Raw genomic sequence first — 13006 nt, forward strand, 5'->3', positions numbered from 1 at the left:
TCAACTGAAGTCAATGGGATGTGTGCTTTGAACATAAAAGTGCAATATAATGCAAAGTACACAGGTAACCTTTATTTTGACATTTCCTAAATAGGAGTACTTGACTTTGCAGCCTTAATGTTCTTCTAACATAGCTTGTGTTTAATACCACAGTAGGCTGATTCATATCTTGAAAGATGTTGCCTATAAACCCACACAACACACACTGGTAAATCAGTATTTAAACAACTCAATTTCTAAGGGTATGTCTAGACTAGGGTTTGTGGTCATATTCTAGTTTTAGTTCAGGGCTCAGCAACCTTTCAGAAGTGGTGTGCCGAGTCTTCATTTATTCACTCTAATTTAAGGCTTCGCGTGCCGGTAATACATTTTAACCATTTTAGAAGGTCTCTTTCTATAAGTCTATAATATAGAACTAAACTATTGTTGTATGTAAAGTAAAGTAAATAAAGGTTTTCAAAATGTTTAAGAAGCTTCATTTAAAGTTAAATTAAAATGCAGAGCCCCCCAAACCAGTGGCCAGGACCCAGGTAGTGTGAGTGCCACTGAAAATCAGCTTGTGTGACGCGTGTGCCATAGGTTGCCTACCCCTGTTTTAGTTAGTTAACCACCAGTTAACTTGAATTAGCCAACACCTTTATAAATGCTAGTTTAGACGACAAACACTCTGGCAGTTTTGAGAGCAAGTAGTTAAGGAAAATGCTGCTCATTGGTACAGTGTGGCTATAAGCTTGAATTGATATAAATCCAGTTAAAACATTAGCATTCAAATCCAGAAGTGATTACTCACAAGAATATATTAATGCAGGAAATATAGGTTCATTTCTCTCCTGTGCAGTTTCTACCAGCATTCTCAATGGCCCTCTGGGACACAGCACAGCAATCAGATCTGTGAAGAGAAAAGGGCCAGATTCTCTGATCTCAAGCCACATCTTCTGAGCATTTAAAATCTAATGGGCAATTCTTTTCCCATCTCCCTTCAAAATGGCATCTAGAGCTATTTTATGCACAACAGTCATGAGGTAAAGTTGGTAAGATTACCATAACACCATCTCATAATTAATCAGTCTCTGCTTGAAGAGCCCCTTTGCCGAAATACAGTCTCCCAGTTCAGTGTTATAAGATTTTTAAATGTGCTGGCTAACATAAGTGCCCTTAAATAGGCCTTCATTTCCTTAAAATGAGACTATAATGTACTTGAGGTGTACAGGATCAGACTACACACAGAATTTTTTATTCATGTTTCAAGACCCTTATTATTTTTGTCTTTTATATAGTTTGTCATTTGTACATTTCATTCCTGTGAGCCAGCTTATCCCTTTCAATGCGCCAAATCATTTAGAATGTCACCTGGGGTAAGTTTCCCCCAGTTCCACAGGTACAGACAGACTTTTTACTTAATGCTAAAAATCTGGGATTTCCCAGTAACGAACCAATGAGTTTTGCATTACTGCCAGGTTACTCCTGGTAAAGCCCACTGCCCACACCAAGGGGTTCCATAAATTCAGTCATTCCTCCTGCATAGGTTCTGCACGTTAAAGACAGACATAACAGTCACATCCAACCCTTACCATAAATGGAAATGGCTCCTAGAATGACCCATGCTGACCATTCGGGTAGATATTTAATGAAAACCAATGCCATCAGCGCACTGATCATAATGAGATAAGCCTGCTGGAGGTGCAAGGGACCCTTCCAGTGGATACAAATCATCCCAACTGCTCCAAAATTCCAGATGACAAAGAACAAGGTGAGGTAATCCATAGCCACATTGTAGGTCTTCAGCACTTCGCTGCAGAATGAAACCAAAGGTGATTTAGCTAAGCAACATGCAGCTGACAGGCAAGACACCTTCATGGCACTAGTCGAACAGGTAGATCTCAGGCCTGACTAAGTCAGTCAGGTCCTGAATTAAAAAAATTCCACTTGCCCAAGAGAAGGACTGCAAGAGATCTGTAACATGAGCCTCTCCATTCCCAACATCAGACTCCTCAGCAGGGCCATAGCTGGCCACTCTGAAACTGAAGGCCATGCTGTCGAATGTGGGCTGATGGGTGCAGAAATCACAAGGCCTGGATGGACGCAGCAGCAATTCCACAAACTCGTTGCTCTCACCCGAAGCAGAAGGTGCCATCATTGCTTCCCATCCCTAATTGTCCACTTGCCTTGCAGTCAATGGCTGCTTCCAGTTCACTATAGTTTTATGGCAGTAGGGTGGACACTACATAGCACACAAGTATTGAATTGCCTTACACTTTGGAGTAGATAGTGAGAGACACCAATGACTGGATTGCTCACTCAGGTTAGCAAAATTTCCAGATAGAGCTGAAAATAAGAGTGCAGCAGTGTGGATAGCATTTAGTAGAGATGGCAAACAAGAAGTGTCCTGCCCAAGGTACAATTTTCAAGACAAATAAAATATATCATTAGCAAGCTAGATGTGAGGTGTGACCCAGCACTGAAGTTAAGGGGAAAGAAAAATTTGCAGAGATGTGGCGAGAGTAAAATAACGCACACTGTCAAGTCAGAGTATCCCCCATGCTTGCCCCACCATCAGAAAAAACTCTCAGGCCCAGCTCTCAGGTGCCACTACTGCACCAACAGCCCATTCTGAGAGCTCACTATTCAAGTGGCAAACTTCAGTGATAGCACCCTCTCCAAACGCGGAGACTTCTGTTGCAAATTAGCAAGTAAACCATTTTTAAAAAGCAAAGAATAGGCAACCATAGTTTTTACTGTCCACTGAGGCTTAGTTTGTTTGACAATATTTTGTCAACATACGAGCTGATGGACCATAGCATGTTTTGTAAAGACAAGGAAGTGTGAGCAACAGGCAGCCTCACTACAACTACTCTTCAGTCTTTGCTGAGAGATGGAGAGACTTATTTTTCTTGGTACAAATTAGTCAAGTTTCACTGTCTACTGCAAACAAGGGTTTAATGAATTACTCAATTACTACAGTACAAGCAGAATGTTGGCACTTACCCTAGATAGATGTAAGTGAAAAGGAACAGCAGCATCAGTGATGAAAGAATCAGCCAACCATGGATAAACTGTTCAATGGAAAGACAAGAAAGTAGTTGACATGACTGGATAGCTTTTTCTTCATGGTGTAGTGTTGTATGCACCAGTATTGTCAGGGACCTCCACAGGTTGCCAGCCTTTGACAGTCTTCCTCTTTCCTTCAATACACCAGGCACTTCACAGGGAAGGGAAAGGGATCCCACTGGACTATCCAGTTACCTCAGCCTCTCTCTATTCTTATCTTTCTTTCCAAGTTCTTTGAGCACACTACCTGCACCCTGTTGCTTTGGCTTCCTCTCCACCAATTCCTTTTTGGATCCACTGCAGTCTGACCTCCAACTTCTCCACAACACTGAAACTTCCCTGGTTCAACAAAAACAATGAGGAGTCCTTGTGGCACCTTAGAAACTAACAAACTTATTTGGGCATAAGCTTTCATGGGCTATAACCCACTTCATCAGATGAATGGAGTGAAAAAATACAGTAGGTAGGTAGTTTCCATGGTTCAAATCATGGATGACTGGTTCCTCAAAGCCAGAGGAGGGCTCCTATTATCTGCAGTTATCCTGAAACTTATCTTCTGCTTTCACAGCTGATTACTTCCTCCTTGGGCTTTCATAACTGTGCTCAGATTGTCCTTCTGCCTCCACACTTGACCTCTTAGCACGTTCCCCTCCTCCCCCATAGCCTGTTGATGTCCCCACAGGGTTCTGTGGTTGATTGTGTGTGTGTGTGTGTGTGTGTGTGTACACACAAAAAAATCGCACATCTCTTCCTGGGCAGCCTGCTGCCACTTTACACAGCATGACAACTGAATTTGCTTTTTCCTCTAATTACTCTTCTCTTCCTCCCCCCACCCCACCCACCATAGATGACTCCAAACCAATTCTCACAGCCAGGAACTATCCACTTCCTCAAAAAGTGGGTGTCACACTCTTGAAAAAGAGGAAACTTATGGGACAGTGCAGCTATATCAAGACATCTTCATTTGTTAATATCAATCAGGACAGAGTTTAAACTCTGAAACCTCTTCACTCAAAGCTACAGGATTCAAGCCAAAATGGAGACTATAGTACAGGGGTAGGCAACCTATGGCATGGGTGCCGAAGGCGGCACATGAGCTGATTTTCAGTGGCACTCACACTGCCTGGGTCCTGCACACTGGTCCAGGGGGGCTCTGTATTTTAATTTAGTTTTAAATGAAGCTTCTTAAACATTTTAAAAACCTTATTTACTTTACACACAACAATAGTTTAGTTATATATTATAGACTTACAGAAAGAGACCTAAAAGTGTTAAAATGTATGACTGGCATGCGAAACCTTAAATCAGAGTGAATAAATGAAGACTCGGCCCAACACTTCTGAAAGGTTGCCAACCCCTGCTATAGTACAAAGTCACAGACCTTTAACTTATAGGAGAGGATAACTAATGGGGATAGAAAAATCCACAAATTTTATTAAATAAACTCAGATTAACCTGGAGCCTAGACAGAGCACTCATACTGCTCTGTTAAATGTGAAATGTACTTTCTCAAGTACTTACAAAATTCCAGAGACTGACCATACTTCAAAACCAACTGCAAGAAATGGAAACAGAAAAAATGCAGTCTCTGTTCAGTGCAGAACTTTGACTAAAACTCAAACAGCTATTGCATAGTCACACAGGGTGTTACACAAGAGTGGAGGAGATGGGGCATGCGTGGTTTTGGATTTACTCTACAAAAAAAATTACAGCTATGAGCTTCCAACAGTCCAGCATCAGTTTAGTTATCTGTGAATGCCCACTGGCTGTGAAGATAGATGATAATAAAGTCCATAACTGCTGGTAACGGCTACTCTAAAAGGAGATTCCTATTATGCGTATAATCTAGGAGAACTACTAATGCAATGCCTATATGTCTCTCACACAAGCCCTCGCAAAACTAGTTTGGGATGCTTTTACTGATTACTATATGACTTATATTTTGTCCAGCATAAATACCTTACCTTGTAACAACGATATTTATACAGCACAACTAGGAACACTGTCATCACAATGATAACACTGATCATTATGATGGTATTCAGCACGGAGTTCAGGAGACGCTGGCCCACGGAAGGTGTATCTTCACTGAAAGGGGTGTAGATCCTGCAGAGCAAAGAGACATAACATCACAGACAGGTACATACTATGCTATTACACCGCCACCAAGATAAACTGTGTCCTCCAATGTCTGTGTGTGACTACCATGATCACTGGAATCCCAGCCCTAATCCCCAGAGCGTGCTTAGAGAGCACCCACAGCAGTGATCCATAGGGCTCTCTAAGGGAAGAGACCATTAACTTCAGCATCTTTTCAATAAAGACTTTTCATTCTTTCTGCATACGGAGGTCTCTCCAGGCCACTAGTCATTTTTGTTCCTTGTCTCTGGACCCTTCTGTTTCTGCTGTACTTTGTGTGTGATAAGGTTAAGACGGCACCATTGATTTCTAGAGTGTCTCTTTTATTTTTCATACATCCTAACAGTTTCCTTCAGCTATATTCCAGGGAAGTGCCAGTCCCCTTTTAGTCCCTTTATGAAACATCCTCCAGTCATAGGTGCCGACTCCATGGGTGCTCCAAAAATTGGTGGGTGCGCCCCCCCAGTCCCAGCTCACCTCTGCTTCCGCTCCGCCTCCTCTCCTGAGCGCGCCGCCACGTCCTGCTTCTCCTCCCTCTCTCCTAGCACTTGCGCCACGAAACAGCTGCTTCATGCGACAAATGCTGGGAGGGATGGGGGGGGAGGAGGAGGAGGAACGCAGCACGCTCGGGGAAGAGGCGGGGATTTGGGGAGGGGTCCAATAGGGGCAGGGTTGAGGTGGGGGGGCGTGAGCACCCACCAGCGCCAAGGAAAGTTGGCGCCTGTGCCTCCGGTCCCATGTTGCAGCCCCAAAAAATGTCCTCAGTCACGGTCCTGGTCAAGAGGGCTGGATGGAACTCTCTCTGTGCCTATTAACATGAGTGTTTAAAAGCCACAGAGATCACTCAGCAGTGAGAGACACTTTTCCATCTATCCAAGTGTGCTATATCCCATTTGCTGCCAGCTGGTGCCTAAAAAAGGGAATCCATCCGGAGTTCCTACAATGTGGTGGGAAGCAACCTCACCACAACTTCTGAGGTAGCCAGAGTAAAAGCAGTTTAAGTCCTATCCAGGTGACTAGCCTAACATCAGTGCCCTTTTCCTACATTGATTTGTAACTGGTACATTAGGATCCATTCCTGTCAGATGAACTTAGTATATTTTGCCCAGTTCAAAAGAATAAAGTCTTTGCCTGTTTACAGAGTTAGTTTTTAACTGAGTGGGTAAAGGTTCTCATCCCACTGTGGAAGGCCTCTGGGTACACACATCTCTGTGTATATGGATACAGAATGTGTTAGTAATGCAAGAGATCATAGCCACACACACACACACACACACACAGCTTTTAGGAACCTACTTACAACTGCCCATTTTTCTCTGTGTAGAAGCGCACTGACTTTATGGTGGCAACGACAACAATCATACACAGCGTGACAGGCACAAAAAGCATGATCACATGCTTTGCTCCATATTTCAGGGTCAGTTCCTCCTCCTTATTGTCCACAGCAATGTCTCTTACTGGAATTCCCGAGTCAGAATTACCACCGTCAGCATCACTAGGGCTACAACTGCCACCAGTACGCCTCTTCTGTAAAGAGAGGTTAGAGTATGCATAAGACCCTCTTTATTTTCCATGCAAAGCATTCACTCATTAGATTTCCTGGTGACACACTGCCACACCCTATAGTATAGCAGAAAGTTCTAACTACGTGGAAGTGAACATGTAAGCCCCATGACTAGCGATGCAAACATCACCTGTGTCAGACATGCTATGAACTGGAAAATGATTTTTTAAAAAAAAAAAGTCTAAAGCATAAACATCTGCAGACATTTAAAATGGGGGCGAGGGGCAGTGTACACAATTGGAATTGAAGGAAATTCCAGCTGAAGGGTCTGATGCCCAGCCATTTGAATCTGTTCTCTCCGCAATCCTGTCCTTGCATTACATGGTTGCTTCACTATTACTTGCATAAGATCCTATTTAACATCTGTTTTGTTTGCCCAGTACTGAGGAAGCTCTGGAGAAGAGCTCAGGCAGCTAGTTTGGCCCTTTAATTAAACAACAAGGAAGCTTAGAGAGAACATCCCTCAGGAAAGTCACGGGTATCAGATCATGCTTAAAACTCACAGCTCTAGCAACTGGGAGGGGCATGAAAAGACAGGGAAAGAATAGACTATTGCTGTTATTTAAGAAATACACAAACTGCAGTACCCCTGAAACGAGGCCTGGCTGACCCTAGGATACACTAGAAGGCACTAAGTGATCTATTCAGCAGAGCAGCAATGGCATCATACCACATTTTCTCTCTTTCTAGATGCAGTGCAGACCTACCCTGTACGTCTGCGTTTCTGCTGCTTCTGGTGCTTGCAGGCCATCCTGGTAGGAGGCTGCAGGGGGGCTCTCCACTGATATCAGTGATGTTCTCTCATTACAGGCTTCCTCTTCACTGTCGGAGCTGTTCATGAACGTGATCATCATCAGTCTCTCATACAGTGCCTAGAAGCAAACACAACAAGAGGTGAGGCAGAAAACGTTAAAGCCATGATACAAACTAAAAGCCACAGACATCGAGTTGGAAATCTAAGCAAGAAGTGCAATTGTAATGGGGATATTCTGGCAGGGGTTGTGACTACATATCTTAGTACAACACGATCAACTCGCATATTGAAAAATGCATCATGCTCTAGACGAAATTAGATAGCGGTTTGGGTTTTTTTTCTGTTTCATCTTTTAAGCAGTTGGGCAGGGGAAGTGAAATTCAGGGCTGGATTAGTAGCCAAGTGAGAGTCAAGTCCTCTTTTTAGCCACAGCGTGCATGGCGGCTGCAGGTGTTCTCTCCTCCTCGCCACGGTGCTTTGACTTTGAGACAGAAGACAGACCTCTAAGGGTTAGACAGCAGTTCATTTTCCACGGCCTAATTAAAGCTTCACCTCTGTCAAGTGCCAGTTGTGAGCGGTCATTTGTCTGCTTGAAAGGAGACTGCGTCCAATGCCCACAGGATAGATCAATAAGCAGCAACCAGACAGTGGTAAATTTTTGGTAACTAAGAGCCTGGGCTACACTTAAGTCAATCTGTTGAAATGTAAGTACAGTAAAAGCTGTGTTATCTGGCCCTGTACCAACCAGAAAGCTCTATAAACCAGCATTTCTAATCTTCATAGAAAGTTCAGTTTATAGTCTGGTTGGCGCAGGGCTGGCAGGCTCCCTACCTGGCTCTGTGAGGCTCCCTGGAAGCGGCAACCTGTCCCAGCTGTCTCCCAGGAGGAGGTGTGGCACTGCCTCCACCCACAGGCACTGCCCCCGCAGCTCTCATTGGCTGCAGTTCCTGGCCAATGGGAGCTGCGGAGCCAGTGTGCAGGGCAGGGTCAGCGCGCAGTCGCCTGCCATACCTACGCCTAGGAGCAGCAGGGACAGGTCACTGCTTCCAGGGAGCTGCCTGAGATGAGTGCCACCCAGATCCAGCACCACAAAACCCCCCCCTGTATCCCAACCCCCTGCCCTGAGCCCCCTCCTGCACCCAAACTCCCTCCCAGAGTCCACACCCCCCCCACGTCCCAACCCTCTTAGTTAACTGGATTTTTTTTTAATCTTACCACAACTCCCCCATTCCCCCAACATGCCAGATTAAAAAAAAAAAAAAAAAAAGCTTTTACTGTATCTAACAGCCTTATGGATTTCCTAGGGAATTATTCCCCTCCCACACTAAGCATGGTAAGAAAACTAGTTTCCTGAAAGAGGAGCTCTCTCTCACTGTAAGTTAGCCAGCATTGTCCCAGCTGTATTGTTTCATAGAGAAAGAGCAAGACACTTGGAAGGGCAACAACTTGGAGTTTAACAGCACAAATCTCATTGTTTTGGCCAGATTCCATACGCTGCTACTCAGAAACAACAAAGTGACATGGAGAAGAGTCAAGAGGAACAACTCTGTTTATTCTATCCACTAGAGCAGGGGTAGGCAACCTATGGCACAGGTGCCAAAGGCGGCACGCACGCTGATTTTCAGTGGCACTCACACTGCCTGGGTCCTGGCCACCAGTCCAGGGGGCTCTGCATTTTAGTTTAATTTTAAATGAAGCTTCTTAAACATTTTAGAAACCTTATTTACTTTACATACAACAATAGTTTAGTTATATATTATAGACTTAGAGAAAGAGACCATCTAAAAATGTTAAAATCTATTACCAGCATGCAAAACCTTAAATTAGAGTGAATGAATGAAGACTCGTCACAGCACTTCTGAAAGGTTGCCAACCCCTGGTTTACAGTCTAAATAGACAAGACAGAGGGTGTGAGAAATGAAGCATTGTTGTCCCAGTTTTACAGATAGGCAGCAAAGGCCTACAGACATGAAGTGTCTTACCCAAAATCATCTTGGAAGCTCTGTGGCAGAGCTTTGAACTGACCCCAGAATTTCTGAGTGCCACTCTAGTGCTTTCACCACAAGACCAACATTCCTCCCCTAGAGCTGACTTCTTAATTCCAAGGCAGATGAATTCTGGACTGTGTATGACTTAATGGGAAGGTTAGGGTGGGGCACCTTTGGCTGAGTCACTAAAATTAAGTGTGGTCTGCTGTGCTTGGACGTTTAAAAATCTTTACAGAATTTCCTAGTAGCCAAATTTACTTGATTCTAGGCCAAGATTTCACCTCTCCTTGCTCTTTAGAAATATGCTGGTTGGTTGCCACCATTCATCTCCGAGATAGCTGACTATGTTGCTGTTGGCATATGGTTTACAGAGCACTCTAGGATTCTCGGGATGAAAGACACTCTGTACACCTACAGTATTTATTGCCTCTCCTATTAGGACTCAGAAACAACTGTAACAGTGTAACTGAAGCAGGGATGTCTATGCCAGTCCACTGAGCCTGTAACAATAGCTCTGAGGTGTGAATTGCCCTAGGTGTTAACTCAGATACCTAGTGGTGATTATTTGAACATAAACATTTAAGGCCATGTCTACACGAGAGAGCTTACAGCTGTACTAATGCATCTGGGCCCTGTAAGGGTACGTCTACACTACGGGACTATTCCGAATTTGCATAAACCGGTTTTGTAAAACAGATTGTATAAAATCGAGTGCGCGCGGCCACACTAAACACATTAAATCGGTGGTGTGCGTCCACGGTCCGAGGCTAGCGTCGATTTCTGGAGCATTGCACTGTGGGTAGCTATTCCGTAGCTATCCCATAGTTCCCGCAGCCTCCCCCGCCCCTTAGCATTTCCGGGTTGAGATCCCAGTGCCTGATGGGGCAAAAATCATTGTCGCGGGTGGTTCTGGGTACAGCCTCACCCCTCCCTCCCTGAAAGCAGCAGACAACCGTTTCGCGCCTTTTTTGCTTGGTGAACTGTGCAGACGCCATAACACAGCAAGCATGGACCCTGCTCAGCTCAATACCGCAATCGTGGATGTTTTAAACACCTCGCGCACTCTCGTGCAGTATATGCTGAACCAGGACCTTCAAACCGAGTCGAGGAGGAGGCGGATACGGCAGCGCGGCGATGACAGTGATGAGGACGTGGACACAGAATTCTCTCAAACCGCGGGCCCCCGCGCTTTGGAGATCCTGATGGTAATGGGGCAGATTCTATCCATTGAACGCCGATTTTGGGCCCGGGAAACAAGCACTGACTGGTGGGATCGCATTGTGTTGCAGGTGTGGGACAATTCCCAGTGGCTGCGAAACTTTCGCATGCGTAAGGGCACTTTCATGGAACTTTGTGACTTGCTTGCCCCTGCCCTGAAACGCCATAATACCACGATGAGAGCAGCCCTCACAGTAGAGAAGCGAGTGGCGATAGCCCTGTGGAAGCTTGCAACGCCAGACAGCTACCGGTCAGTCGGGAATCAATTTGGAGTTGGAAAATCTACTGTGGGGGCTGCTGTGATGCAAGTAGCCAAAGCAATCACTAAGCTGCTGCTACGAAAGGTTGTGACTCTGGGAAACGTGCAGGCCATAGTGGATGGCTTTGCTGCAATGGGATTCCCTAACTGTGGTGGGGCGATAGATGGAACCCATATCCCTATCTTGGCACCGCAGCGCCAGGGCACCCAGTACGTAAACCGGAAGGGGTACTTTTCAATGGTGCTGCAAGCACTGGTGGATCACAAGGGACGTTTCACAAACATCCACGTGGGATGGCCAGGGAGGGTTCATGACGCTCGCGTATTCAGAAGCACTACTCTGTTTAAACGGCTGCAGCAAGGGAATTACTTCCCAGACCAGAAAATAACAGTTGGGGATGTTGAAATGCCTGTCGTTATCCTGGGGGACCCAGCCTACCCCTTGATGCCATGGCTCATGAAGCCATACACAGGCAGCCTGGACAGTGGTCAGGATCTGTTCAATTGCAGGCTGAGCAAGTGCAGAATGGTGGTGGAATGTGCATTTGGCCGTTTAAAGGCGCGCTGGCGGACATTACTGACCCGCTCAGACCTCAGCCAAACCAATGTCCCCCATGTTATTGCTGCTTGCTGTATTCTCCACAATCTCTGTGAGAGTAAGGGGGAGACCTTTATGGCGGGGTGGGAGGCTGAGGCAAATCACCTGGCCGCTGATTACGCGCAGCCAGACACCAGGGAGATTAGAAGAGCACACCAGGAAGCGGTGCGCATCAGAGAAGCTTTGAAAACGAGCTTCATCAATGGCCAGGGTACAGTGTGACTGCTGTGTTTGTTGATGAACACCCAACCCCCCTTGATTGACTCATTCCCTTTAAGCAACTCACCCTCCCCCTTCGAGTACAGATTACTTATGCAAATAAAGTCACTCTCATTTAAAAATCATGAATTCTTTATTAATTCATTATAAAAAGAGGGAGAGAAGTAAGGGTGTGGTTTGGGAGGAGGATAGGAAGGATGGAGAAGGCCATTAAAAAAATTTCACATTAACGACAGCCTTCTGGTTGGGCTGTCCACGGGGGTGGAGTGGGCGGGTGCACGGAGCCTCCCCCCACGCGTTCTTACACGTCTGGGTGAGGAGGATATGGAACATGGTGAGGGTTGAGGGTGGTTACACAGGGGCTGCAGCGGTACTCTGTGATCCTGCTGCCGTTCCTGAAGCTCCACCAGACGCCGGAGCATGTCAGTTTGATCACGCAGCAGCCCCAGAGTTGCATCCCGCCATCGCTGATCTTCCTGCCGCCACCTCTCATCTCGGTTGTCCCTCCTGTCCTCATGTTCACTGGCCTCTTTCCTGTAATTTGATACCACGTCCTTCCACTCATTCAGATGAGCTCTTTCATTGCGTGTAACTTCCATAATATCCGAGAACATCTCATCTCGCGTCTTCTTTTTCCTGCGCCTTATCTGTGCTAGCCTTTGGGATGGAGGAGGGTCGCTTGAAATATTTGCAGCTGCATGAGAGGGAGAGAAATATTTAAAAAGATACATTTTACAGAACAATGGTTATACTCTTTCACAGTGAACAGCACTATTCACCTTACATAGCCCATGTGATTTCCCTACAAGGTCGCATTTTTCATCTTAATACTGAGTGCCTGCAGCTCTGTAGTTACAGATCTCACAGACACAGGTCCAGGCATCAGAATTCAGCTTGCATGCGGCCATGGTAAGCCACTGTCTTTCGGCTTCTGCAGTGATTTACCCCTCCCCCCAATGCATGGCTAATACCACGCTATCTCCCTGCTAATCAACACCCTTCCCACCCCCCCACCCACTGCGTGGCTGGTAGCTTGGGGAAGCCCCGCTGGCCAAACACAAAAAAGATCATCGGCATTTCATTCCTCCCCTCCCCCCGCTTGGCTACGTGGAGGAAAGGATTTTTTTTTAAGCTGCTGCAGTCCACGAACCCAGTAGGAAAATGGCCATCCACCTTACTTAAATTCCTGATTTTTAACCAGGTTATCCTGAACGATATC

General features: G+C 45.7%; 1 protein-coding gene across 3 annotated transcripts in view; it reads right to left on the bottom strand.

Moving 5' to 3' along the window:
• Window positions 1-13006, bottom strand: part of PSEN2 (presenilin 2) — a 75012-nt gene that overhangs the window by 12651 nt on the left and 49355 nt on the right. For all 3 annotated transcript variants that reach the window (XM_045009477.1, XM_045009475.1, XM_045009478.1), the window contains exons 3-8: window positions 7459-7623; window positions 6488-6714; window positions 5013-5154; window positions 2986-3053; window positions 1572-1792; window positions 791-889 (exon numbers count right to left, since the gene is read on the bottom strand). In XM_045009477.1, the coding sequence (XP_044865412.1) occupies window positions 791-889; window positions 1572-1792; window positions 2986-3053; window positions 5013-5154; window positions 6488-6714; window positions 7459-7605 (904 nt within the window). In that variant the 5' untranslated portion in view covers window positions 7606-7623. The remainder of the gene's footprint in view (window positions 1-790; window positions 890-1571; window positions 1793-2985; window positions 3054-5012; window positions 5155-6487; window positions 6715-7458; window positions 7624-13006) is intronic.

Source organism: Mauremys mutica, chromosome 3 (genome assembly GCF_020497125.1).
Source record: "Mauremys mutica isolate MM-2020 ecotype Southern chromosome 3, ASM2049712v1, whole genome shotgun sequence".
Taxonomy (NCBI): Eukaryota; Metazoa; Chordata; order Testudines; family Geoemydidae; genus Mauremys; species Mauremys mutica.